Source organism: Orcinus orca, chromosome 15 (genome assembly GCF_937001465.1).
Source record: "Orcinus orca chromosome 15, mOrcOrc1.1, whole genome shotgun sequence".
In the NCBI taxonomy this organism is placed as follows: domain Eukaryota; kingdom Metazoa; phylum Chordata; class Mammalia; order Artiodactyla; family Delphinidae; genus Orcinus; species Orcinus orca.
The window spans coordinates 42,645,985-42,673,721 of record NC_064573.1 but is presented as its reverse complement, the minus strand read 5'-3'; the positions used below and the strand labels follow the sequence as shown (position 1 = coordinate 42,673,721).

The window sequence follows — 27,737 nt, the reverse complement described above, 5'->3', positions numbered from 1 at the left end:
ACTTAATAATCTTGGGGACCAGTATTATACATTAGAGAACTTATTAACAGGTCTCAGCCAGGCACTTGGCTATTGAATGTTGACACAGGAGAAAAAAAACAACCCACACACAAAATAACAACCAATAAACTCTGCAGAACAGTGTTAAGGATACTGGACTTTAACTTTTTGATTGGAGGTATTACTACTGCAGTGGGCTGACCTGCCAGATGGATCATTAAGATCAAAGGCTATACGTTATGATGTTTGCCTTTTAAAAAGTAAATGCTACTCTGAATTTCATAGTTTGCAACTTTCAGCTGGAAGTGACAGCATGGATTCTTGGTATCTGCCTTCATTTCTTTTCTTTGCTGCCCTCCTCCGGGTTTTTGGCTTGGTAAGAAAACAATGTATGGAAAACAATTAGAAAAATTGGGGGTAGTTGATACCGATTATTAAAGAACAACCTGTTCGTTCGTTTTTTGTTTTTTAAGGAATTTCAAAGTGTCAATGAAATAAACGTTTCTTCTTGGCGAGCAGGGACAGGCAGGGTACTGGGAGTGAGAAGAAGACCCACCAGAAGGAAAGTCAGGGACACTGACATAAAGTTATGTTTTATCTTCAGTTTCATTGCTGTGTAACAAGTTTTCTTTTCATAAGATGGAAAATGTGAAATTTGAAAATTGTTCCATTTTTACTGCGGAATGTGACACATTTTGCTGTTACAGTAATGTGAGACATGACAGAGTGAATGATGAATGTCACAGGCACAGTAAATACTTAACGTTTTGTAGCATGGGATTTCTTTTCTGCTTCTTCATCAGGTTAGACCTATCTTTCTACAGTGACAGGTAGTTGGTACCACAAACCAACTTGAGGTTTGTTTTATTTATTTATTTTTAATTTTTATTGGCGTGTAGTTGATTTACAATGTTGTGTTAGTTTCAGGTGTACAGCAAAATGAATCAGTTATACATATATAGAGAGCCACTCTTTATTTTTTTTAAGATTCTTTTCCCATATAGGCCATTACAGAGTATTGAGTAGAGTCCCCTGTGCTATACAGCAGGTTCTTATTAGTTATTTATCTTATATAGATATGTGTATATGTGTGTATGTCAATCCCAATCTCCCAATTTATCCCTCCCCCCCTTATCCCCTGGTAACCATAATCACGTTTTTGTTTGGTTTTTTTGTTTTTTCATAATCAGGTTTTAAATGAAGTTTCAAGTGACTGGGGGGGAACCTTTAGTTGTGATTTTTAAATAACAATTATTATGTTGAGCTGATATTCTGTGAACAGAACTACAGCAGTGAGAACAGGAGATACTATTGAAGACTTATTAAAACTGTAATTATGAACAAATACTTGATGACTTTTTTCAGGAGGTGTGTTGGCATTCCTCTGTGTGTGCCTGTGTGTGGCCAAGTGTGAGGCAATCAAGGCACTAATTAATATCAAAAAGGATGGTCATCATCCAACCAGTTATTCCCATGCTTGTCAAACACCCCAACTGATTCTAGTATCTATATTCTAGTATCTACAGGTAAGTATTTAAATAAAAATTGTACCTTACATTTGTATGACAAAGTTTACCAAGTTCTTTCACATTACATCATATAACCATCATAATACCCAGGCAAAGCAGGCACTGACCATATTATACAGATATTCTGAGTATCAGGAAGGTGAACTGACTTGCTGTTAGTTGGTAGAAACAGGAATAAAACCCAGACCTACTGTCTACCAGTCCCATGAGCTTTTTAAACTAGACTTCACTAAGAAGTCTCAGGTTTACTTAGTTTTTGCCATTGTGTATGTGGTCTGGGTTTCATTTCATCACCTGTAGCAAATCTGTTTTCAGAAGTTTTTTTTTTTTTTTCCCACTTGCAAAGTATAGCCATAGATTTTTTTTCTGGAGTATTTGGTATTGACTTTGATGGTGGAGTCTTGAGAGAAATGTGAAAGTAAACCATGGTTAATGAGGTCTTCAATAAAATTTTCTTTTTAAAGGATCATGAAAAATTATAATAATATTTCAATATTGGGAATAAATTATTAGGTTTTTCAAGCATAGCTCCATGAATTCTTTAGAATCATGTTCACTTTATCTGCCTTTTTTTTTTTTTTTTTTTTGGCGGTACGCGGGCCTCTCACTGTTGCGACCTCTCCCATTGCGGAGCACAGGCTCCGGACGTGCAGGCTCAGCGGCCACAGCTCACGGGCCCAGCCGCTCCGCGGCATGTGGGATCTTCCCAGACCGGGGCACGAACCCCTGTCCCCTGCATCGGCAGGCGGACTCTCAACCACTGCGCCACCAGGGGAGCCCGGAATCATGTTCACTTTAAATCATGTTTAAAGTGAACACTTAATTGAGGGCAGGACTCTTACGTTCTGCCTTCTTTTCAACCTGTGAAGTTGGTTTCTTGTTTCTTTCACCTTCAAATCCATACAACAGGCTGTTTCATTTTTTATATGAAATGAGAAGACCCTTGGGTCAAAAAGTTATCTTAGACTCTGCTTTAGTTCTCTTGGGATTTTGCCAGAAAGCTATCCATAATATTAGGGAAAAAAGAAAACCCCAGAAATGGTTAGATATAAATTGGAATCAATAAGACCATTTATTTCGTGGGCATGATAATAATATATCTTTTGTATGTGTTTGTTTCCCAGCCAACCCCAGAAATCTTTGGTGAGTCTATTTTGAGTTTTGCCCTATGTTATAATAAAAAAAGGTTATGTGAATAATAGAACAACAGAACAGAAGAACTTAGGACACATTTAATGCTAAGCACAGTGCATAATTGCATATGCATTATTGCATAATTGCATTGAACTTTGATCAAGCGCTGGCTTCTTTTGACTTATTGAGGAACGTTTTATTGTTTCTGCTCCAGCGTTCCACCTACTCAGCAAAAAAAAAAAATAAGTGGTGGTATAAGAAAGTCCAAACACAGTGACTGACATATCGGCATCCCATAAAATGCCTACTATTATTATTTTTGTTATTTTGTGTCAAATCAAATGGACCTGATGTCTGTCCTATTCAGTTGTACACTTAGAGACTTGGCCATATTATCTACCCCTTTGCAACTTAAGAATAATTCAAATATAAATTAGGAATTTTGCTTGAGAGTTCCAAGGTACACTATTAGCAAGGAATATAAATATATGGATATATTGTACTGGTTTGACCAAATTTAAATATTTGCTTCCTGTTTAATCTAGTCATCTAATCTAGTCTTTCAAATTAAGCTTAATATTATATGGAATGACCAATTTCTTATTCCTGAAGTTATTTGGCATACAAGGGACATGGGTAAAACAAGAGTATATATGCAAGAGCCCCATAGCCCCAAGCCTGGCTCATGGGAGGTCTCAATCAATCGATCAATCAATCAATGAATCAATGTATGTTGAATCAGAACCTGGTACTCTCTTATCTGAGGCAAAAGAACCTTGCTTACTTCTAATTGGTAATTGATAAAGATTTTCTTCTTTCATAAACACAATGTTCAATGTGTTTTTGTTCTTTTTGTTAAAGATGTAGATGGTGGAATTGACCAGGATATATTTGATATCAATGAAGGTTTGTGGATTTTTTTTAATTCTTTATTAAGTGGGGAGTTTGAATCCAATTTGCTAACACAAATTTTTACCTTCCCTCATAGATTTGGGACTGGATCTTTTTGAGGGAGACATCAGACTTGATGGGGTGAGTTGAAACAATGCAAGGAAAGAGCTTCAATTAACCACTGCAAGCTAAAATAGAGTATCTGAGAATGATGGGACAACATGGGCTTTGTTAAGCCCAACTATCTCTAAGGGTGTAGAATCATAGTTGACACATTTAGTCAATGAATACTTTATACTCTAAGGGATTCATATAATAGTATCTTCATCATTCATTACTCAGATTTGTGTGTGGTTAAAACCACCGTCACTCACCTGGTATGCTTTGGTCTTATTGATCTGACTGATTTTCATTATGGGAACAATATGATATTTTCATTTTTAAATAGAACCTCACTGATTAAAGCCAGTTGAAGCAAAATTAAACTGAATTTGTAAATTCAATGAATCAGGTTTTTACCATAAGAGAAAGGTTTTGTGACTCCTACTCTGACAGCTGAGAATAGAGTTGCCACATAAAGATCTTCCCAAACTATCATAAAGAGTACTGGTTCTGGGGCTTCCCTGGTGGCGCAGTGGTTGAGAGTCCGCCTGCCGATGCAGGGGACACGGGTTCGTGCCCCGGTCTGGGAAGATCCCACATGCCGCGGAGTGGCTGGGCCCGTGAGCCATGGCCGCTGAGCCTGCGTGTCCGGAGCCTGTGCTCCGCAACAGGAGAGGCCACAACAGTGAGAGGCCCGCATACCGCAAAAAAAAAAAAAAAGAGTACTGGTTCTTACCTAGCCATCATGGCACACAGGTGAACACAGGTACCTTACATGTAGTTTAAGGGAGCTTAAACATTCCTCAACCCCCACTGTGAACTTCAACTCAAGAAACAGAGCTGCAGTGTCTGAGGTTTAGTCCTTGGTCTGCTCTTCTCTCCTTGATCCTACCCTGTACCAGGGCTTGTCATCTCTGTGCTGATGACTCCCAATGTATAACTCTGGTTCATTCCTTCTCCTGAGCTCCTGACTTGTCTATCCCAGTACTAATCCATCAGTTCCATTGGAATGTCTACAAGATACCTCAAACATAATGTGTCCTCAACTAAACTCTGATTTCTCATACAAGCTGTTCCTGCCTAGTTTTCCCTCTTAGTAAAGTAATCACCACTCCCTCTCCCCACTCCACTGAATAAGTAAAAAACCTAGGAGTCACCTTTGCTTCTTCCGTTTCCCTCACCCCACCATCCACTCCATCAGCAAGTTCTATCATTTCTATCTCCAAAGTATATATACTTCAAAGAATCCACTTCTCTCCTAATTTATCTGCTTCAAATGTTGCCCTCCTAGAATCTTTTCCACCCTGTCCCTGTCCCCTATCCCCTACAGCAAAGTGAACTTTTAAATAAGCAACACCACCATTTCACTTCCTGGCTTGAAACTCAATGGCTTCCTACCATATTTAGAATAATATCCAGATTTACCCACAGCCTTTAGGACTTTGCATGATTTAACTCCTGCCTATCTCTCCTCCCATCTCCTCTCTTCTTTGATATAATCTCCTTAGGCCACTGGCCTCAAACATGCAAAATATACCAAGCATATTCCTACCTCAGAGCAGAGCAACTACTGTTTCCTCTGTCTGGAATGATCTTTCCAGAGCCCCTTTCAATACTGGCTCTTTCTTATCACTCTCATTTCACCTTCAATGTCATCCTTTCAAAAGCGTCCTGTCCTGACCTCTTTATCTAATACACTCCCCTAATCCCTTTATTCTTGTCCACATCTCCCTTTTTCATTTCCTCTGCTACTATTAAATATATCCTGTTTAAACTTAAAAAAAATATTTATTTATTTATTTGGTTGCATGGGGTCTTAGTTGTGGCAGGTGGGCTCCTTAGTTGTGGCTCACCAGCTCCTTAGTTGTGGCTCACCAGCTTGTTAGTTGCAGCGTGTGGACTCTTAGTCGTGGCATGTGAACTCTTAGTTGCGGCATGCAGGTGGGATCTAGTTCCCTGACCAGGGATCGAACCCAGTCCCCCTGCATTGGGAGTGTGCAGTCTTATCCACTGTGCCACCAGGGAAGTCCTTAGACTGTTTTCTTACATGCTGTTTGTCTCCTCTACTAGAAAGAGCTCTAGGAAGGTAGAGACATTGGTAGTTTGGTTACCAATGGATCTCTGTTCTCTTGAACAGTGTTCATTTTGTTGGCTGGATGAATACATTAATGAAACATTATTAGCTTTCTATTATAAAAGTTGGGAGGGAGACACAAGAGGGAGGAGATATGGGGATATATGTATATGCATAGCTGATTCACTTTGTTATATGTATAGCTGATTCTGCTTTGTTAAAGCAGAAACTAACACACTATTTTAAAGCAATTATACTCCAATAAAGATGTTAAAAAAAATACTTGATGAAGGATGAATGGACCAGGAAAAAAAATTTTTCAAGTACTTTAAAATTGTTTGAAAACTTTGGTCCAGCTCATGTGTGACTTTTTTTCTGATATTATGAGATCAAGATGATTGAGGTTTTGCTATCACTTCCTTCTTGTATATTTTTAATCTCTGGTATAAGAAACTAGTCTATGAATCTACCATATTTATTGTCCAGTTTTCCAACAATCATTATTTACATGATTTTGCTTCAACTTTATCAACAAAATTAATGATAGAAATTAGTGTTTTCCCATCAGCCAATCAGAGAATTGTGCATAAGCTGATCACATACCCTGTAACCACCCTCCCTCACCTGGCCTTTAAAAATGCTTTGCCGAAACACTTTGGGGAGCTCAGGGTTTTTTGGGGCCTGAGCCACCCATCTCCTTGCACGGCCCTGCAATAAACCTTTCTCTGCTCCAAACTCTGATGTTTCGGATTGTTTGGCCTCACTATGCGTCAGGCCCACGAACTTCCGCTATTACAAGGATATGTAAAAATATGAATAATTGAAGTGAAATGATAGGATTAAAGGAAATATTAATGCTTATCATTCTCCTTATTAAAAAACCCAGAAATAAAAAAAAGAAAGAAAAAAACCCCCCTGAAATTAGTGATTTCCTCCTAAAACCTTTGTTATAATATGATAAAAGTAGGTGTACACACACATGTGTACATGCACGCACACACCCTGGCAATTTGTTTAGGCTGGCTGGGAAAGCTTAAAACTTCCTTTCTTTCTAGATTAACTATTGATTGTTTCATAAATTTTTGACTGATACATTCAATAAATCCTTTCCCACTTAATTTTGACAGGTACAAGAAAGAAATTCCATCGTTGGAGAAAGTTATAGATGGCCTCATACTATTCCATATGTTCTAGACGATAGCTTGGGTTAGTATGCACTTTGGAGTGCCCACAACTAATGTATGTTCCTGACAGAATATGATGACAGTATTTCCAAGGGAAGACTCACATGGCCTTTAAGGGTTTTTTTCTTTGTTGTTTTGTGTGGCTAAGTACACTTTAAAAAAAATAAGCAAAATGAAAAATGAACAGAACCTAAATGATTTTGTCTGAAATATTTGCTGGGTTTTGACCAATAAAGGGATGAATTCAACCAATATTTATGGAGAGCCTACTCTGTATTGGTTGCTTGGGACATAGATTTTAGGGAGCTAGTCTTTATTTTAAATCAGTGGTTTCATATATGTTCAGACTTTACATATGAGTTTGGAACATGAAACAACCAACCAAACAAAACTTTAGGAACTGTCATTATTTTACTAATATTTTATTTGAACAATTGAGGAACTTAAACAACAAGAACCCACTATCATCTTTTATCATCTTTTTTGTTTATAAAATAAATAATGTTTTAATACTAAAAAGTCAGAAGAACCTAATCCAAAAGAAAGGACAGCTATTCTGTATTAGAAATTTATTGTAATGGAAAGCTCTAAACATGGTCCCCATTTAGTAAAAATGATATCCTTGACCAGCATCAGTTTAGGAACTGCCATTTGGGAAATTTTTCCTTAAATATCATACATTTCAATAGAGATTCAGATAAACCAAAAGCTAATTATAATAGAATGCAGTAAATGTAATGATTAGTGATATGTTCAAAATGTTATGGGAGCACACTGGAGGATGTTTAACTCAACCTAGATATAAAGGCATATGCATTAGGGAGCAGGTGAGCCTATGCAGTAGGGCTGCCATGAAGCTTGTGCAAGTTGTACTGCACACATAGGTGCCTGGGGAGGGGGCACAAGTGGGACTGAAATTAAGTTTGCATTATATTCATCATGAGCATTCATTTCTTTGCATGAAGTACTATTCATCCACCTGCCAAGCCAGCACTTGCAACATCTGCCCAGATGAGGTGCCCCTCCCTTTCTTTCTTTCTTTCAAGTATATTTGATTTACAATATTGTGTTAGTTTCTGGTGTACAGTGAGGTGGCCCTTTCTAACTCATAGAAAGGAACTATGGGGGCTAGTGCAGCCTCTGACAGCAAGGGAAGCGCGTTCTAGGCAGATGGATCACTATGTGCAAAGGCATGGGGAAAGGAAGAAAACCCCTGCTGGGAAGTAGGTTGAGCGTGTGGAGATAATGAAGTTGAACAGGTAGGCAGACTTCAGATTGGGAAGGACTTGAGTCTTCCCCATGTTAAAGAACGTGGTGTGTATACCAGTGGTGATGTGAAGCGGCTAAAGGTTTTAATTCAGAAGTGAGATTGTTATCACTCTGGTTGCAGTACAGAAGATGTATTATCAGTGGGACAGAAAGAGAGTAAGAAGATCTGTTAGACTCTTGAAGAAATTCAGGGAAAGATTAAAGAGTTTCTGAACCAAGACTCTCTCAGTGAGGATAGACAAGAGGGGATAATTCTAAGAGAGGCTTAGGAGACAATTAGATTTGGTGATTGGCTCCAAGAGATCAAGAAGAAGGTGAGTCTAGGGAAAGAAGTGCTAGTGTCCAAGATTATGTCTTAGACACCTGGGTGGATGGCAACACCTTTAACAAGAATAGGGAATATGTCTTGGAGAGGGTAGGATAGAGAAATGTGGTGGAAATTGGTTTTTGGCGTGTAGAATTTGAAATGCATCAGGCTCACTGTGGTGGAGATATCATATAATGGCTTGGTGTCTGATCTGGTCATTCAAGATAGAGAAATCTAACAGGGAGTTATTAAGGGTATAGGAGATGGTTGAAGCTATGGATATGGATGAGATTCTCACATAGTGCCTTGCATATAATGAGTACTTCATAGATAATGGATCTTATTGGATGACCCAGGAAGATTGTATTGTGTAAGAAGATGGCACAGAATGGAATTCAGCCTGGGAGAGCAACTTTTTGGCATTGATATAGATGGGAGATCTGATAGAGATTTTTTTTTTTTTTTTTTTTGCGGTACGCGGGCCTCTCACTGTTGTGGCCTCTCCCGTTGCGGAGCACAGGCCCCGGATGCGCAGGCTCAGTGGCCATGTCTCACGGGCCCTGCTGCCCCGCGGCATGTGGGATCTTCCCGGACCGGGGCACGAACCCGCGTCCCCTGCATCGGCAGGCGGACTCTCAACCACTGAGCTACCAGGGAAGCCCTGATAGAGATTTTTGAGAAGGGAAGAATGGCCACTAAACAGATGAAAAACCAAGAGTACGGTAGAAAAAGCCAAAGCAACAGTAATTAATAGGATTAGAAGCTATAAAGAGCTTGTGTAACATCAGGAGAGAATGATGTTCATTGGCTTTTGGAACTGGGGAAAATCTGAAACATTTTATTAAAATTAAAAAAATTTTGGCTTTATTGAGGTATAATTGACATAAAATTATAAGATACTTAAATTGTAACTGTGGTTATTGGACATATGTATACATTGTGAAAGGATTCCCACATCGAGTTAACTAACACATCCATCACCTCACGTATTTCTCCTTTTTTTGTGTGTGAGAACATTTATGTTCTACTCTCTTAGCAAATTTCCATTATGCAATACAGTACTATCAACTATAGTCACCATGTTTTACATTAGATTCTCAGATCTTATTTATTTTACAGTTGAAAGTTTGTACCCTTTTACCAACCTCTCCTTATTTAAATATTTATTTTTGATTTTAATCTTTTGATTAAAAATTTTAAAATACTTTTGTTTCAAAATCATATATATGTATGTGTATAATACATATACATACATATATACACATATATATATATGTATGTATAGCTTAAAAACTTTATTCTCCTGTGTTCCGTGAAAGATCAGTGAGCTTTAATTTGACTGTATCTCTTAGGCTATTTTTGCCATGTATTTTAACCAAAGTTATCCTAACCTTATGAGCTTTATGTACCTGTTTCTTTTTTTAAAATTTTTTGCTTTTTTAAAATTGAAATATAGTTGATGTACAATATTATATGTTACAGGTATACAATATAGTGATTCACAATTTTTACGGATTATACTACATTTATGCTTATTATAAAATATTGGCTATATTCCCCATGTTGTACAATAGATCCTTGTAGCTTATTTTATACCTAATAGTTTGTACCTCTTAGTCCCCTACCCCTATCTTGCCCCTCCCCACTTCCCTATCCCCACTGGTAACCACTAGTTTGTTCTCTATATCTGTAAGTCTGTTTCTTTTTTTGTTATATTCACTAGTTTGTCCTACTTTTTAGACGCCACATATAAGTGATATCATACAGTATTTGTCTTTGACTTATTTCACTTAGCATAATGCCCTCCAAGTCCATCCGTGTTGCTACAAAAGGCAAAATTTCATTCTTTTTTATGGTTGAGTGGTACTCCATTGTGTATATACATATACCACATCTTCTTTATCCATTCATCTGTTGATGGACACTTAGGTTGCTTCCATATCTTGGCAATTGTCAATAGTACTGCTATGAACATTTGGGGTGCATGCATCTTTTCAAATTAGTGTTTTTGTTTTTTTTGGTTATATACTTAGGAATGGAATTGCTGGGTCATATGGTAGTTCTATTTTTAGTCTTTTGAGAAAACTCCAAACTGTTTTCCATATGAAATGCTACCAGTAGGGCTTTAGTCTTTTAGCTTAAGCCTCAGGTATTATCTGGCTGTTAAGATGCAACTCACCTGTAAGGGGTAGAACTTGAAGCAACGGTGTATAGCTTCCTGTGAGTGAGTTACAGTTGCTTGCCTGAGTGCCAGATTTGAAGTGAGTGGTAAGGGGAAGTAGGGAGAGGAGGAAAGGGGTAAAAGGTGGGAATAGAAATGAAGACCAAGGTGCTAGGAGCAGGAAGGGGCTAACAAGGGGAAGATAATTCTAAACAGCTGCTTGCTTAACTCCTAGGCTTGTCTGGGACCTGCCTTGTCCTTCGGAGCCTGAGGATTTAGGTAACAGGATCCCTGGTGGAGCTCTTCTGCATCTGTGATGCAAAGTGAATTAAAGCCCTTGGTAAATAAAGGCACAGGGTAAATAAGGATCTTATCTTGGTAGAAAGCTATACTTTTTACAAAACTTTCACATTTATTCCCTTATTTGAGTCTCCAAACAATTCAACGCAGGATAGAAACTATCCTTATTAAGCTTTGATAAAAATCGAAGGCAAGCAAGCTCCTTTTACGTTCAGTTCAAAAACAGTCATGTGGTGGTTGGTATCATCATGCCTTATTTTAAGGAAGTGTTAGATCTGAAATAGTGACCCAAATGTGATACTTACAATACAGAAAATTTGGAAACAATTTAAATATTTGTCAATAGGAAGTTAGTTATGTATCTTACTGTCATATAATGTGGCCATTAAAATGGTAAAAACAATACTTACTGGGCTTCCCTGGTGGCGCAGTGGTTGAGAGTCCGCCTGCCGATGCAGGGGACATAGGTTCATGCCCCAGTCCGGGAAGATCCCACATGCCACGGAGCGGCTGGGCCCGTGAGCCATGGCCGCTGAGCCTGCGCGTCCGGAACCTGTGCTCCGCAACGGGAGAGGCCACAACAGTAAGAGGCCCGCGTACCGCAAAAAAAAAAAAAAAAAAAAAAAACCCAAAAAAACAATACTTACTGATGAAGGAAGATTTTAAGATATATTATTTAGTGAAAAAATAGTTTATAATATATTATGTAGGCTGTGACTTTATTTTTTATAAAAATATGTGTATTATGTATGTACGTATTCATAAGAAAAAAGTATGATAAATGTGGTTGATTATTTCTGGGTAAGATTTTATAATTTCTTTCTTTTTGTTTATATTTTCTAACTTACAATGAACATGTATTATTTGTGTGATATTGTAAAAGGTTGAATTCTGAGTGCCTCTTATAGATTCATGGATTTTAGGTCCCACATGTATCTTGTTCTTTACTTTCACCTAGACAGAGGCTTTCTGAATAATGTCTTTAAATGTTTGTGCAATGGACATGTAAGAAGGTAGGAAGGAAATAAACATTGGATAAATGCTCACTTTACAGTAGTGCCCCCTTATGTTCGGGGCATATGTTCCAAGACCCCCAGTGGATGCCTGAAGCTGTGGGTAGTACCAAATCCTATGTATAGCATGTTTTTTCCTATACTACATACCTATGATAAAGTTTAATTGATAAATTAGGCACAGGAAGAGATAGTAACTAATAAGAAAAGAGAACAATTATAATACACTGTAATAAAAGTTAAGTGAATGTGGTCTCTCTCTCTCTCAAAATATTTTATTGTACTGTACTAACCCTTCTTGTGATGATGTGAGATGATAAAATGCCTGCATCATGAGATGAAATGAGGTGAATGACGTAGGCGTTGTGATGTAACGTTAGGCTACTATTGACCTTCTGATGACACATCAGAAGGAGGATCATCTGCTTCGGGTGATGCTGGGTCACTGACCCATGGTGATGTTGATGATTGGGTGTTGGGAGCAGATAATGGATGTCCAGGGTTGGGGAGTCCCTGGTGGGATGGAGCGGCATGGCACAATGTTTCGTCAAGCTCTCAGAGTGGCGTGCAACTTAAAAATTATGAATTGCTTATTTCTGGAGTTTTCCATTTAATATTTTTGGATCTCGGTTAACTGCAGGTAACTGAAACTGCAGAAAGCAAAACTACAGATAAAGGGAGACTACTGTACTTGGAACTTCACCTCTACTTTCTCTGCTATCCTCACAATATCCCTGTGAAGTTGATTTTAATTCCCCACTTAGCTTATCTGATGATAATACCAAAGCTCTAAGGGTAAATTAAATTGGCAAAGATTATGCATCAAAAATAAGTGGTGGGGCTTCCCTGGTGGCGCAGTGGTTGAGAGTCCGCCTGCCGATGCAGGGGACGCGGGTTCGTGCCCCGGTTCGGGAAGATCCCACATGCCGTGGAGCGGCTGGGCCCGTGGGCCATGGCCGCTGAGCCTGCGCGTCTCGAGCCTGTGCTCCACAACGGGAGAGGCCACAGCAGGGAGAGGCCCACATACCGCAAAATAAATAAATAAATAAAAAATAAGTGGTGAGGATAGGGGAGAACTTAGCTGTGTCTTGTTCCAAAGTCCACACACCATCTTCTCTGCCATACTGTCTCCCACCTCCCGGCAGACACCATCCTTCACTTCACCGTACTTGACCCCAGCTGTGACTGTCTCTCCATATGCACCGGATATAGCTCCTTCCTCCGGGTTGCCCTCTGAGCTTCTTTTCCTGAACGTCTTTGCTGCTCTCACACCTCTGCCGTCTTTGAGCTCCATTCTATCTAACCTGTTAGCATCACTCAACTTGAAAGCAATGGTTCTTATTTGTGTTTTGGACCCGGAACTCACTTGCGAATCTTATGAATGCTCTCCCCAGAAAATGCACTTTGCAGAGATAGATATATATAGATATAGATGTAATTCTTTGTCTACTATTTCAACATATTCATGGTCCCTCTCATCTCAAGGTGCTCAGATTAAAAACTCTGCTGTGAGGCTTTAAATACATATTATAGCTTCTTAGATGAAGCATGTGACAGTGATTGTTCATTTTGGTTACCTGTGAACCAATGTATATGTTCTCTGAGGTAAGGAAATGCCCTTTTTGCTATTTGCACCTCTAATGACTCCAGGGAAATATATATGGGGTGAAAAAAAGCTACCTGAAGAACAACCAATTAATTGCATGTGATACTTGATCGGTGCTGTATACTAAGTTTTTAAAAAATAAAACACTAAATATTCATGGAGGGACTAACTCATGATAAACAATATATTGCATGGCCTGTTTCCATGGTGAACTGTTCAATGGTGGTAATTTTAATAAGTTTATTTTTGTTTGTTTTCTTCCTTCAGAAATGAATGCCAGGGGAGTTATCCTCAATGCATTTGAACGCTATCGCCTAAAAACATGCATTGACTTCAAGCCTTGGTCTGGAGAACCCAACTATATATCAGTGTTCAAGGGCAGTGGGTAAGTTGAAGAGATGGTCTTCTAAGTGCTCTGATGAGAACTGTTGTGGCTGGGGCATTACATCACAGCAGTTGCCCTTGACCATAACCTTGGGGGGGGTCGGGGGCTTCCATTACTGTTTGCTGGATCTGTTTTCTTTAGCCATAAAAGAATATTTTCATACATGCAATCAGACTGCCAACGTTAAGACAAGGAAGGTGGGATCGCATGCCATCCACCCTATGACTCTGTGAACTTCAACCTGTTTGTCGTTTCTATACTCCTTATTTCTGCCTTCAAGTAAAACCCATCTGTATGCATGTGCACATGTATATTTAAATTTATTTTAACCTAAGAACTCTTACTACTTCAGTTAAGAAGGTGATAGTTATTTGACTCAAGGTCAGCAGTTCTGAATGGTTGCTATACCTATAAAACCCTTATTCAAGGATCATCTGAAAAATTTTGAAATTGCCAGAAAAGATCAGGACTTGGTTGCCTGGAGGATGACTCAGTCCTTTTTAAACATTTGGTGTCACAGCCCAAGTTCCCCAAAGGTCATCTTGTCTGGAAGGCTTTTCATACCGCACTGGGGTTTTGAGAGAAATACATGGTGTCCAAACATAAGTGAAGGATCTAGGTGGGTACCTAAGTGCATTAGGCATTAGGGATTTTGCCTTAGGACCTCCACCTGCATCAATATAAAACCCTCTCCCCCTTCTGTAAACCCTTCTGTAAGCTGCTGGTCTTCAGTGGGAAATAGGCGCGTTGGGAAGCAAGAACTCTCCATCGGAAAGGGCTGTGACAGAATAGCAACAGTGCAACATGAGTTTCTCCACGCACTGGGATTCTGGCATGAACAGTCTCGGTCTGATCGGGATGACTATGTCAGCATAATTTGGGACAGAATTATTTCAGGTACATTTATCTTGTTTTCTTACATTGTTTTTTAAGTTAAATACTGCATTTCTAAACATGTGCCCTCTTCTGCCATTGGTGCTGTCTATCGATAATGGGAAAACTCTGATGTTTTGATCTTACTTGATTTGGCTCTAATTCAATAGGAGTTGAAGTGCCTGAAGGTTTTTGGGGAACAGTATTCCAGAACCCCAGTTTGAGCTGGATGTGATCTTAGAAACCAGTGTTTCCCGAAGATTATTTTATGTAGTGCCATTGCACAATTTGTTCAGGGGGGTTGTGAGGAAAGGAATCTGATTTCCCAAAATTAATTTGGGAAATCCTAGGTTAAAAGAAATTAAACTTAGAGTTATTTACACTGCTGTACTGTTCAGTGTCTTTGCTAGACTAACATGAATTGTAAATCTCCAAGAGGAGCATTTCCCAAAATGACTTGATCATGCTTTTTTTTTTTTTTCTTTTTGTGGAGCATTTGGATTTATTGTTCTTTTCTTAAAATTTTTTTTTATTTTTTATTTTTTTAACATCTTTATTGGAGTATAATTGCTTTACAATGGTGTGTTAGTTTCTGCTGTATAACAAAGTGAATCAGCTATACATATATCCCCATATCTCCTCCCTCCTGCGTTTCCCTCCCTCCCTCCCTGTCCTACCCCTCTAGGTGGTCACAAAGCACCGAGCTGATCTCCCGGATTTATTGTTCTTTGGAGCCCATGTTGGGAAACACTGCAACAGCCTGAACTTTTCGTGACTTTGTGCTCAAAGTCAGAAAGGTTTTAATAACCCTGTCCGACTAGAAGTCACATTTTCCGCAGTGACACTTAGTTTCCCCGTCCGTCCTGCCTCCATAGGGTATGGCAGGGCTGTGGGGGGGGGGGAGGGGAAGGATGGCATTGCTATCAAGTGAGGCCAGTGAGGGCTGCTCTGCGGTGAGGGCCCCTGACATCACAATTCTAACATCACATTACCTGCCCCTGACCTCACCCCTACCCAGAGTCTGGGGGAAGGCACTGAAGCCAACTGAAAAATTTCTAGAACAAGAGAAGTGTTGAGCTTTAATCTATGGCCTCACTCTTTAAGATTTCCAATGTCTTATTTCTGTTAGAAACTTCTGCCTCGACTTGATAACACATCTTTATGCTTTGTTGATCAAATCTACCTTGTTGTGTCCGCAAAATCGATTTCACATTGCAGTCAGTGGCCCATTGGTATGATGCTAAGCGGTCAGGAATCTTCTCTAAATGTATTTATTTACATACATCTACACGTGTTCCAGAAACTAAGAATAACTAAGATAACTAAGAAATCACTGACGATGTCAATCCTTTCAATGACCACATTATCATTCCCAGGTCCTACCCCACCACACCTCCCAAAGTCCTCTTATTTTCATCTCCATCCACTGAGGATACTCTACCTCTCCTCATTGCCAATGACCCTGAGTGTTTCAACAACACTTTTTAGAATCCTTCTTTCCATTAGCAGTTCTTAGAACCTTAGGCCAAATGCTAAAGTCCAACTTTGAGCTGAAATGAAACCTTAGATAAGTTCAGCATGACAGCTGGTATCACGATTCTAAGTTTGAATAGTCTATTCTAAGATAGGAATATATGAAACACTCTTGAAATACCATAGAGTGTCAGTTGTAGCCAAGGTTGCACTGTATATTATAGTCTTTATTTCTAAGTTAACAGTCTTTGGAGTAAGATAAACTAAATTTTGTGAACATCAAGTAATTAAAGATTTTTATCTATCATTTAGGCAAAAAGAACAATTTTGAATCCTATGATGACCGACAAACAGACTCCCTGAATGTTCCCTATGATTACAGCTCAGTGATGCACTATAGTAAAACTGCATTCCAGAATGGATCAGAACCAACAATTGTGACAAGAATCCCAGACTTCATGGATGTGATTGGCCAACGAATGGATTTCAGTGACTCTGATATCTTAAAGTTGAATCAACTGTATAACTGCTGTATGTGACAGGTTCTTTGAAATGACTTCTCCTCCTCTCTGCTCTGTAGGAAAACATTCTGTTCTGTGCCATTTTGCCAAGCATTGCTGGGTTTTCTGAAATTATAGTTAGATAATTGTTTGATAATAATAGTTTGATAGTTGAAGTTTGATATTCTGAAAGAAAGAAAACAAAACAAAACAGAATAGCCCCCAGATACCAGACTACAACATGGAAACAGCATTTTTCTTCTCACAAGTTCTGGGCTTTAGATATAAAAACAAACAGAGTCCTATAGCAGCATGAGCATGCCCCACTCAAGTTTTTGAAGCTGTTACTAATGCAAATGTGGACCAACTTGATATTCAAAACTCTTTTCAGCCCAAATGAGGTGTACAGTCATAATATAAATGGGATCAAATAATCCGGGTTGTGGTTTATTACTCTGAATAACTAGGGGAGTGTAGACTCAGGTTTCTATAATTAGTTAACCTGATAGACAAGACTTGGGGCAGGCAGCTTATACAGAACTACACAGTTGGTCGATTGTCTTGGTTTTGCAGATATCAAGAGATCTTGAAGCCACCATCACTCAGAATCAGTGACGAGTCCCCTTTAACGTCATCCTAGAATTCCTAGTGCTTCAGGATAATCTCAGTTTTTACTACTTAGATTATCATGTTATATATGAGCGTCAATAATTGTCTTTTTGCTTTGGTAGCCTCTTCCTTGAGCTTTATGGAGTCGTGCGATTTTGAACTGGAAAATGTGTGTGGTATGATTCAAAGTTCAGAAGATAGTGCTGACTGGCAACGGGTCTCCCAGGTTCCCGAGGGGCCAGAGAGTGATCACTCCAACATGGGCCGGTGCAAAGGTAACAGGAGTGAGATACTTCCAGATTTTACTCTTAGTGGTTCTAGCCTCTTTCTTTGCTGTGAAATACTGGGATTTGAGTTCTTATTTTTATTAGAATTATTAATGATAGCCCACTCGTGCTGCTCAGGAATTGGTTCTGTGCCTTATAAGGATATGGTTAATTTCTTTGCTTTTTACTGTCCGAGTTTGCTTTTTTTCCCCATGAGTCAGCGCTGGGCTCTGTGAAGCCTCTACCCACAGTATGTGCCCACAGCAAGAGGGGCTGCCCCTCCCCAAAAGGACTCTTTTCTCTGGAGCAGTGGGGTTGTTTTCTTGAAGCCTGAAGAATCCAAGAGAACTTCAGTGAACAGCACCAGGCTGTGAATTAATCAGTTTCAGAATTTCAGCTGGTTGTGATTACACGTTTCTGTTACAAAAATACTTTAAATGAAGGTAGAAAGTACAATTTATTTAATTTTACTCAGATGAGTATTCTTTTCCATTGAAATTTTGTTTTGAATCAAATAGTCATTTATTTGGCTACAAGCACCACATTTTTATTTATTTTCTCATTTCTGGCAGCAAATATGTAAAACTAGCCTTCAGAACCCAGGGCCATTGCTTGACAGCTCAGATGACCTGGGAAGGGGTAGAGATCTCTAAGAGCATGGAGGTGCTTTTCCCTTTTCTTTTTTGGGGGATTGGTGGGGACATGACAGATGTTGTTTAAAGGTACAAACTTGTAACGAGTAGTAAAAAGCCCTAGAGATCTAATGCACAGCATAGTGAAAATAGGCAACAATATTGTATTATAATCGTCAAACTTGCTGAGACTAGACTTAATTATTCCCACCACCAAAAAGAAATGATATTATGTATTGTGATAGGAGTGCTAATTATTGCTACAGTGACAATCAGATGCCAATATATTAATGTGTCAAATGAACATGTTGTGTACCTTAAATTTACACAATGGTACATGTCAAACATATTTCAATTAAAAAGATATTTTTTAAATGTAGATTTGAATAGTGGATAGTGGTTCTACATAGATCAGTAGGAGGGAGGAAGGGAAGGGGCGGGTGGAGAGAGAGAGAGAAAGAGGGAGAGAGAGAGAGAGAGAGGCTAAACCAAACAGGTAACACTTTTTCCCATTTTTGAAAACTAACATGTGTAGTAAGAAAAAAGTGATCTAATGTTGCTTTTCTTCATAGACTGCCTGCTCCAAGAACTGCATTTAAATGCTCAAAACAGTGCCCTGCATACAGTGGGAACTAGGTGGCAATAGAGTGCCCGCGAGACACGCATTCCTGTATCCGGTATCTGTTTTCTCAGTTCTGCATTTTGTCCTCTTTAACAGGTTCTGGTTTCTTCATGCATTTCAACAGGAGCTCTGTAAATGAGGGGGCCACAGCAATGCTGGGAAGTAGAATACTATACCCTAAACGAGGATTTCAGTGCTTGCAATTTTTTTTATATAACAGTGGAAGTGAATATGACCAACTGAACATCTATGTCAGGGAATATTCTGCAGCCAGTGTGAACAGGACTCTGACCCTTGTGGAAGAAATAAAAGGTACACTATCACCATTCTTATTCTTGGGTTCAGAGTGAGTCAGTCTTAACCCTTTACTTAATGCAAAACCACTTACAACAGGGTAGGGGCTATGGACTTAGTACTTTTTTTTTTTGGACTTAGTACTTTTCAATGTAGAACTTGATCCTACTTGTTTTATGCAGTGGTTGGGAAGCTAAAATGAGAGTCCTTTCTGTGCTACAGAATATGTGACACTTAAGAAACTGTAGATCAGTCTCTGGCGCTGGGGAAGCCGTTCTTGGCAACTAATAAAAATATAATGGAAACTAGCTTAGGCAAAATGTGAAGAGTTACTGGCTCAACATAACTATATTGTAGAATGGAGAAGAGAGGAGCTGGCCTCAGGCAGGATGGGACCTGTCCCTGAACATGGTTGGGGACCTTTCCTGTTATCTCAGATGGGCTTTGTCTGTAAAACTGGTGCTTTGGCCGTTTCACTTCCCAGCTTACATTTTACCAAATGTACCATCAGACTAGAGAAGGGTCTCTTCCTCTAATTTCTAGCCTAGAAAAATAAATTCCAGCAAAGGATTCTAATTGTTATGACTTGAGTTAAATGCATCTTCTAGAGCAATTCTGAGTGGAGAGAGGGCAACACTGATTAGGCGGCCACGCTTCCTTCTAATCATGTGTCCGGGAGGTGGGTCACATTGACCACATATTAAAGCAGATGGTTCAGAAGGTCCGCTGAGGAAGGGAAGGGCTGTGGCCTGGCGGCTGTATTACTGTCTGCTCCACACAGTGACCTCTTGGGTTGAATGAATTGACTAAAACCTATTATAAAACTGATCCACATTATGTCATATGTCATGCCATTTTCCCCCTGTTTAACAGTGAAAAGCAATCTGAAACATAGATGATGTTTTCCTATATGTATATGTATATACATATACATATATACACACATTATACATGTACATTTTATGTATCTAATGCATATATAAAAGATTATAAATAAGATTATTACACACATGTTTGATTATACATATATAATCCCTTGCATTAGCAATCTGTGGGTGTTATTATTGACAGATAATAGCACAAAATGTACTTAAGAAACCTGCCTAGGAGTCCAGAGTTTAAACTGAAAGTACTGGTAAAAATGAAGTGGAGGCTCTCATGAAAGGTTTTTGTTCAATCTGGGGTCCTTCCACGGAGAATAGCATTTTCTGTAATTTGGATCTTTCTAACTTATTTTCAAGCAACATGTTTCTCATTAAGTGCCAATATATTTAAGTTTGAAGGCATTGAGTTAACTACTAGTTTGACATGAATTCCTGAGCTATTCTCTACCTGGGAGGCTTCTGAAAACTTTTAAATGGACTGCTTCTTATTTGGGTATGTGACATCAGAAAATAAGACAAGATGTCATACAATGTGCTGCTAGCTAGGGGTAGGAGTAATAGTGGAGGGGACGTGTAGTCTGGGAAGAAAGGAGATGGTACCAAATATCAGATATGTAACATTGAGTCAGTTGCAAGATGTGGGCTTTCTAGGGTTTGGTGAATTCATACTTAATACTGCCAAAGAGTTGACTAAAAATTTTGCATGTGAAGGAAGTATTCCAATCAAAGTATAAATAGATTAAAGGAGGCTTCGGATGAGTATCACAGGAATCTGGGGTACAAGTGTAGAGTATTGGGCTTGCTTGTCTGTTTAACTAACTGAATGGGAGGTAACTTGTAAGTTGGGCATGGAGTTCTCATGAGTTAGATGCTATCGTTTGCTCACCTGTCTCTGGGAAAGGGTGCTCTATCTAAGAATCAGCTAGATAAGCATCCAGATATTCCAGAGAGCTGTGCCATCCCCACAGAAATGCCTTGAAGTAACTGGGCCTGAGCTGGAGGCGTAAGAAAGCCATACCTCATACCCGCAGGAAGCAGTAGGTCTAGAAAGACCCTTTGTCCATGAAGGCTAGAACTCTAATGTCGATTTGCACGTGATTCATAGTCCTTTGTCCTCTTTGGAATAATAATGTCTCTTTTGCAGATGTACCCATCGGGAGCTGGCAGCTTTACCACGTAACACTGAAAGTGACCAACAAATTTAGAGTGGTATTTGGAGGCGTCAGAGGCGCTGGTGCCTCACGGGGTGGCCTGTCTATTGATGACATCAATCTTTCAGAAACACAGTGCCCTCATCATGTCTGGCATATAAGGAATTTCACACAGTTCATTGGCAGCCCCAGTGGATCTGTCTACAGTCCTTCATTTTATTCTTCTAAAGGCTATGCCTTTCAGATTCGCTTGAATCTAAGTAGTTTGCCTAATGTAGGAATGTATTTCCACTTGATCTCTGGAGCCAATGATGATCAATTAGAGTGGCCATGTCCTTGGCAACAAGTCACGATGACCATCTTGGATCAAAATCCTGACATTCGGCAGCGTATGTCCAACAAGCGGAGTATAACTACAGACCCATTTATGACCACCGGTTTGTGACTCATCTTTTTTATTGGTAATACACAATCACTGCTCTAAGAGGGATGGATGATTTGGGAAGGAGAGACTGCATAGCCAGGTAGCTAGGGAATTTTGAGCCCCAAATCTAAGGATCAGAAGATATTTAGGGGAAGGGCTTCAGCAGCTGTGGACAGAGTCTCCCAGGCAGGAGACTGTCAGAAATGTCAGCAAAGATGCCAACAAATTGAGAAGATATTGGCTATATTTTTGGAAACTGATGACAATACCTGAATTCCCAGGGTTGTACGAGGAGTGTTTTAGTTTTAGAATCCGACGCACCTGGATTCAATCCAAGGTTTGCTTCTCATTAGCTATGTAACCTCGAGCAGATAATCTCTTGAAACACCAGTGTCCTCAGAAGTAAAACTGGGACAGTAATAAAACCCCCACACATTTGTTAAAAGTATCTCTACAGATCAAGTAGGGGAGTTTGTGGAAGGGCCTGGTATGGAGAGTCTCTCAGATGTTGAGTTCTCCTAACCCATGCTGTCCTGATCTTGCCTCTGAATTGTCAAAAACAGTTCAGCTTTTGTAATGGGGGTGGTTTTTGATCAGAACGAAGATGTTGAGTAGGTGCTCCGTAGTGTTGGGAAGGGTATGGGAATGGATTGCAACTTCTTATTAAAGAATTCTGGAGGACTTGCCAATGGTGACACCATCCCCCCTCTTTCTAGTCTGAAAGAGAAGCAGCACCCAGAAAGCAATGATCACATTTCTAATTGTAATAATCCTTTGCCCTCTGGGAACATAATAAAGTGAAAAATGGAATTGTGGCAAGGTGCATATTATTGCCAAATCTGAATTCTGTATATGAAAAGAAAGGACCTGAGTGACTTGGGGAAAAAAATATATATATATAATCTGATAGGAAAAAAAATAGTATTCACAAAGAGGTGTGGGGATTTGATGTTCAGAATTTCTTTACCTTTTTCCAAAACATTTCTCCCTGAATGATATTGAAAATGGCTCAAGGTTGGGTGGGTCACCACCTTTTCCCAGAAGCAGTGCTTCTCACTGTCTTATACTCCTGAAGGACTTTACTCTGTTCGGTGAATAATTCAGTTACTGAGGTGAATTGTTCAGTGCTAATATTAAAAACTCTCTCAGTAACACATTGATTTAACTCAGCTAAAAGGACTACCTGTAACTCAGAAGGCCACTAAAGAATGATTCTAATGGGCAACGGAGTTTCTACACTGCTCGTTCAGTAGAAGTGTGACACCCCCATGTAGGAAGCTTTTGATACCTCTCCACTCATATTCCAGAATGTGCTCCTCTCTGCCATGTCATCTCATTTCTTTAGGACAGTCTAAATGAACAAACTCCAGTGACTTGGCAGGGAACACATTACAGGTCAATAGCATCACTGAATTATTTTGAGCTCTGTCCTATTTGTGCTTCACGTTGCCTGTGCTTTCCTACACCAAAAGCTATGATGATGCTAAACACAGTCCATTAATATAAATTGCTTTTTCAGGTAATGGAGACTATTTTTGGGACAGGCCTTCCAAAGTGGGAGTACAAGATTTTTTCCCTAATGGAACTCAGTTTCAAAGAGGTAGGGGCTATGGATACAGTGTCTTTATGACCCATGAGAGGCTGAAAAGCAGAGATTTTATGAAAGGAGATGATGTTTATATCCTCCTGACAGTGGAAGGTATGTCAATAAAAGTAGTTTTATCTAAGCTGCTTTTTTTTTGTGGTCGTTGATTATTTACTGTGTTTTTCTGGATTCCGTGTTTAGATATATTAGAGACGTGGGAGGGAATGGACATGAGTGAGATTTTTTTTAGTATGAATCATTAACAATATGAAAATAATTTAAATGAAAACAGGGACAGTTCCAGGATAAAGAACTTAATTAACACTGCCTGGGGCAATAGTGGAAAGCTTTAGTCCAGAACACTTCTTTAGAAATAAGCTGAAGTATAGCCATTATACCCTAGAATTTAACTCTAGGATTCCAGAAGTAAAAATATCCCAGAAACACATAAAATTAGAGTGGAAATGATCTGGCTTTATTGTCTCTTTCAGATATGTATACATACATATATAGAGATGTGTGCACACACACATATATCTCGTCAGTAATAGCATTAATCTATTGTCTTCTAAAATTTCTCAGCCATGGCAGCCAATAATTACATTTCCCAGGAATACTGTTGGTTTCCATGCCAAGGCCCAGGCAAGCATGTGTTCAGTTGTAGTCCCGCAGGCTGGTTCAGCTTCCCTTTGTGTCTAGATTTCAGCCTGCCTGTTTATTTTTTCACTGCCTATAAACGTTACTGAATGGTGCTTCAAGAGTACCTGAATTTCTCACAAACCTGAAGCCTGAACATTTTATTTTGAAACTTAAAGATCAAATGCTTGTTAAACCCCAAACTGATTTCCCTCCATGCTCTCCTCTCACCCTCCTTAGACATATCCCACCTTAATACTACACAAAATGAGCCAACCCCGACCTTGGGCATCAATGACCTTTGCACAAACTTTAAATGTGAGAATGATGGCGTTTGCATTCTCCATAATGGCAAAGCTGAGTGCAGGTAAGGATACAATCTACCCATTCTTTTGTTACATATTTTTTCATTCCCACAATGTAGGATTCATATGATATTTCATATGAATGAAATCAGTTGATTCTCATCTCAAAACCGTTCATAAGATATTTATCTTTTGCTCTCCATTTGGGACTTTGTGTTGCCAGCAGAACGACAGAATTATTTATGCAAAGGTAGCACGTTATTCTAATTGCCTGAAACAGTCCTCATGACTTACATATCTTATTAGGTCCTCACAACGGTCTGGTGTGGTTACTGTGACTGTCCTCGTTTCCTAGATGGAGATACCTAAATTCTAAGAAGAGCTTGGCCACGGTCATAGCTGGGATGTGGAGGGACTGGGACACCGAGAACTAAATTTTCTCCAGTACCTATGCTACCTTCCTTTCCCAGCTGGGAGCTGCTGTGTTAAGTCCCAGATTGGGAGTAATTCCATTGTTCCTTTCCGTTGGCCCTGCCTGTGCTAGTCTAACCAACCCTTCTAGTCCAGAATGGGTGACAAATAGTTCCATCTGCCAATGACCTGAGTGTTGACTCACACCTTCGATGGTGAAGATTTTCAGATTAAAATATCAACTCATAACTCTGAGTCACGTTCCGAACATGTAGGTGTCCGTCAGGGGAAGACTGGTGGTACATGGGAGAAAGGTGTGAAAAGAGAGGCTCAACTCGAGACACCATTGTGATTGCCGTGTCTTCCACTGTTGCTGTGTTTGCTGTGATGCTGGTCATCACCCTTGTCAGTGTCTACTGTACCAGGAAAAAGTATCATCAAGAGACAAGTTCAAAGACAGCAAATATGACTCTGGAAAATGTAAGTTGACTCTCATATTTGGTTATTCAAAACCTATTGATGGAATTATATAAAGACAAATTAGGACTTTTTATATATCCTAAAAAAAAAAAATTTCTCTACTCCCTATGCTGGGGACAACAGCTTTGAGACTATGGGTTCTTGTTATGTTCACTATAAAGCAACGGGTCTTAAATTGGGATCCATGGAGGGTTTTACGGGGGATTTTATTATCCTTCTGGAACTGTACCCAGAATTTTGTGTGGTTGTGCAATTTTCTGGGGTGGGAGTCTGTGACCCTCCTGAAAGGCAAACTGATTTTGCCTACACATTTCAACCTTCCTGGCTAAGGGGAGAGGTGACCTGTAAGTGTCATCATTCTAAAGGTTGAGCTCAGGCTTGTAGGAAGGGAGTGCTAGGCACATTTGGGGCTTTTGCATTAAAGAAGTTTCCAAATGATTCTGGCTTCATGTGTGGTAACTAACTGTAAGGCAAGATTTTCAAGGAGAAGTTTTAAAGTCTTGCCTCAGAAGGTCTCTAGAATGGCAATACACTCTTGAAATTACCCTGGGGACTATTTGAGATGGATATTTGCACACAGGACGTTCACTGTGCGTGCTCTTGGGAACACCAGTGATGGAGTGAGGGAAGGTGGACCAGGCAGAGGGCAAGGTTGGATTGTGCTGTGGTTGCAGCTGAGGCCTCAGCATCCTCTGCAGGGAGCTCTGGAGCTGGGGTGGCCCTTAGAGTGCCCTGAATTGAGGCAAGGGGGCCAGGCCATTGTACTCCCCACATCAACAGCCATTGGATTGGGGCTGTCCCTGGGGAGGGAGCAGAAAATTAAGCAAGGCAGCACCCTTTGGGGTAGGGCATGTCCTGCAGGAAAGCTTTCATTTGGAAGGGCAGGACTAAGGGAAGGCTTAGCCTGCGCCACCAGGGAAGCCTGACATGCTGTATTTTAAATTTTCGATTTCTTTTAGTAGACAAACTTATTTGTTTAAAGACACTTGTTTGTTAAAGACAATACATTTGTGAAGTTATTCAAAAGATGAACAATGGTAATGAACAGAAAGCAAATAGTTTTATTCTCATACACTGCTGTCATGTTTCCTCAACCTCAGGAAGATGTTTAAAGCTGGTCATAGGCAGTGGATCAATTACTTCACAAGCTTATTAGAAAACTACTTAAAATATATATAGGTTTGGGCTTCCCTGGTGGCGCAGTGGTTGAGAGTCCGCCTGCCGATGCAGGGAACACGGGTTCGTGCCCCGGTCCGCGAGGATCCCACATGCCGCGGAGCGGCTGGGCCCGTGAGCCATGGCCGCTGAGCCTGCACGTCCGGAGCCTGTGCTCCACAGCGGGAGAGGCCACAGCAGTGAGAGGCCCGCGTACCGCAAAAAAAAAAAAAAAAAAAAAAAAAAAAATATATATATATATATTTTTTTGTTGTTGTTGTTGTTTTTTGTTTTTTAAAACAGGTATTTCTAGCTTACTCTATGGCTCAAAATAAAAGGGACAGATCACTCAATGACCCAGTAGGTCAACCTGGTGGAAGCTGTGCCCACCAGCATGATCCTCTGGGCTAGTAGCGATGTACTCAGGGGCTGGAGTAGGAATGGTGGGGGAGTGGTTAGGGAGGAGAGGACCAGTTAGCTGGTGGATGGGACTGCCAGGATATTCCTCTGGAAACTGGTAGATGTAAGTGCTATTATAAAGGCCGATTTGTCGACCTAAAATTGGAATTAAAGAAAATGATAAAACAAAGAGAAGAGAAAGAAGGAAGTTAATTCAATCAAGGAAAGAACTATTAGAGTATCAGGGACATGGTAGGGCCATTAAGTGGAAACACACACACACAGCCACCATATTATAAAAACAGAACTGTTTTGCCTCTGGGTCATTTAAACATGCCCAAGAGCAAGGAGTCAACTTACATTTTCCTTAGTCTAGGCATTTCTACAGTAAATTTACTGATAGCAGAAACTCCAGCTCTAGTTTAAATCTTAAATCAGAATGACCTTTTTCCTGAGACTGAAGTGTGTGCTCACCCTGATGTTTTAGCATCTGAATAAAGTGGGATAGGCCAGAGCATGTTCCTGGAGACGAGCCTGGGGTCCCTTTGCCAGTTGGGAGGATGCCAGGAGACTGCTCATGGTACTTCATTTAAACATTAGACTGTTTCATTGGATTCATTTCAATGAGAGTTTTTAAATTTAGAAATTAAGTGATCGATTGTTCTTCCCTCTTTTAGCAACATGCACTTTGAAGATTAACTCAGCAATACAGCCAACAAATGAAATGAAAAATTCTTCATGATGGTTTCACCTACAATGTATTATAACCACTTCACCTGCTACAGACGGATCTTCTCTGTACATAGCTGGATATACTACAAATCATTATTTTGGTAAAGGTCTAATTGGTGAAATGTTGCTTGTGTTTTTGTTTTTAAAGGAGGGGAGTAAGAAAATAAAAAATAAAAATAGATAAAGGTGGAGAAGAAATTCAGGCTGTTCTGGAAGCATAATATTGTCTATAAGACGGAGAGCAAGAACTGGGGGTAGCTTTCTAAATGACTGCCTTCTCTTTGAGGGCCAAGTGTGTTGGCCTCACAGGTGATTCCCTAGAAACCCACTGGAAACACCCTATGGGAATGA

The 27,737-nt window shown here is 39.7% G+C and overlaps 1 protein-coding gene across 1 annotated transcript; it reads left to right on the top strand.

The window, feature by feature from the left end:
* Positions 1-27,492, top strand: MEP1B (meprin A subunit beta). The gene is made up of 15 exons (XM_004273713.4): positions 1-376; positions 2,654-2,672; positions 3,525-3,569; positions 3,652-3,695; positions 6,858-6,936; positions 13,838-13,955; positions 14,674-14,852; positions 16,614-16,832; positions 17,533-17,685; positions 19,027-19,242; positions 21,253-21,696; positions 23,203-23,382; positions 24,145-24,271; positions 24,896-25,100; positions 27,332-27,492. Exons 1-15 carry the CDS (start codon positions 314-316, stop codon positions 27,344-27,346), a joined length of 2,106 nt encoding a protein of 701 aa, XP_004273761.1. The 5' UTR covers positions 1-313; the 3' UTR covers positions 27,347-27,492.
* Positions 27,493-27,737: the final 245 nt, after the last annotated feature.

Coding starts and splice junctions, on each gene's coding strand:
- MEP1B (XM_004273713.4), top strand. CDS start 314: ATGGATTCTTGGTATCTGCCTTCATTTCTTTTCTTTGCTGCCCTCCTC. Junction 3,570..3,651: donor TATATTTGATATCAATGAAG/GTTTGTGGATTT, acceptor CTTCCCTCATAG/ATTTGGGACTGGATCTTTTT. Junction 23,383..24,144: donor TATCCTCCTGACAGTGGAAG/GTATGTCAATAA, acceptor CACCCTCCTTAG/ACATATCCCACCTTAATACT.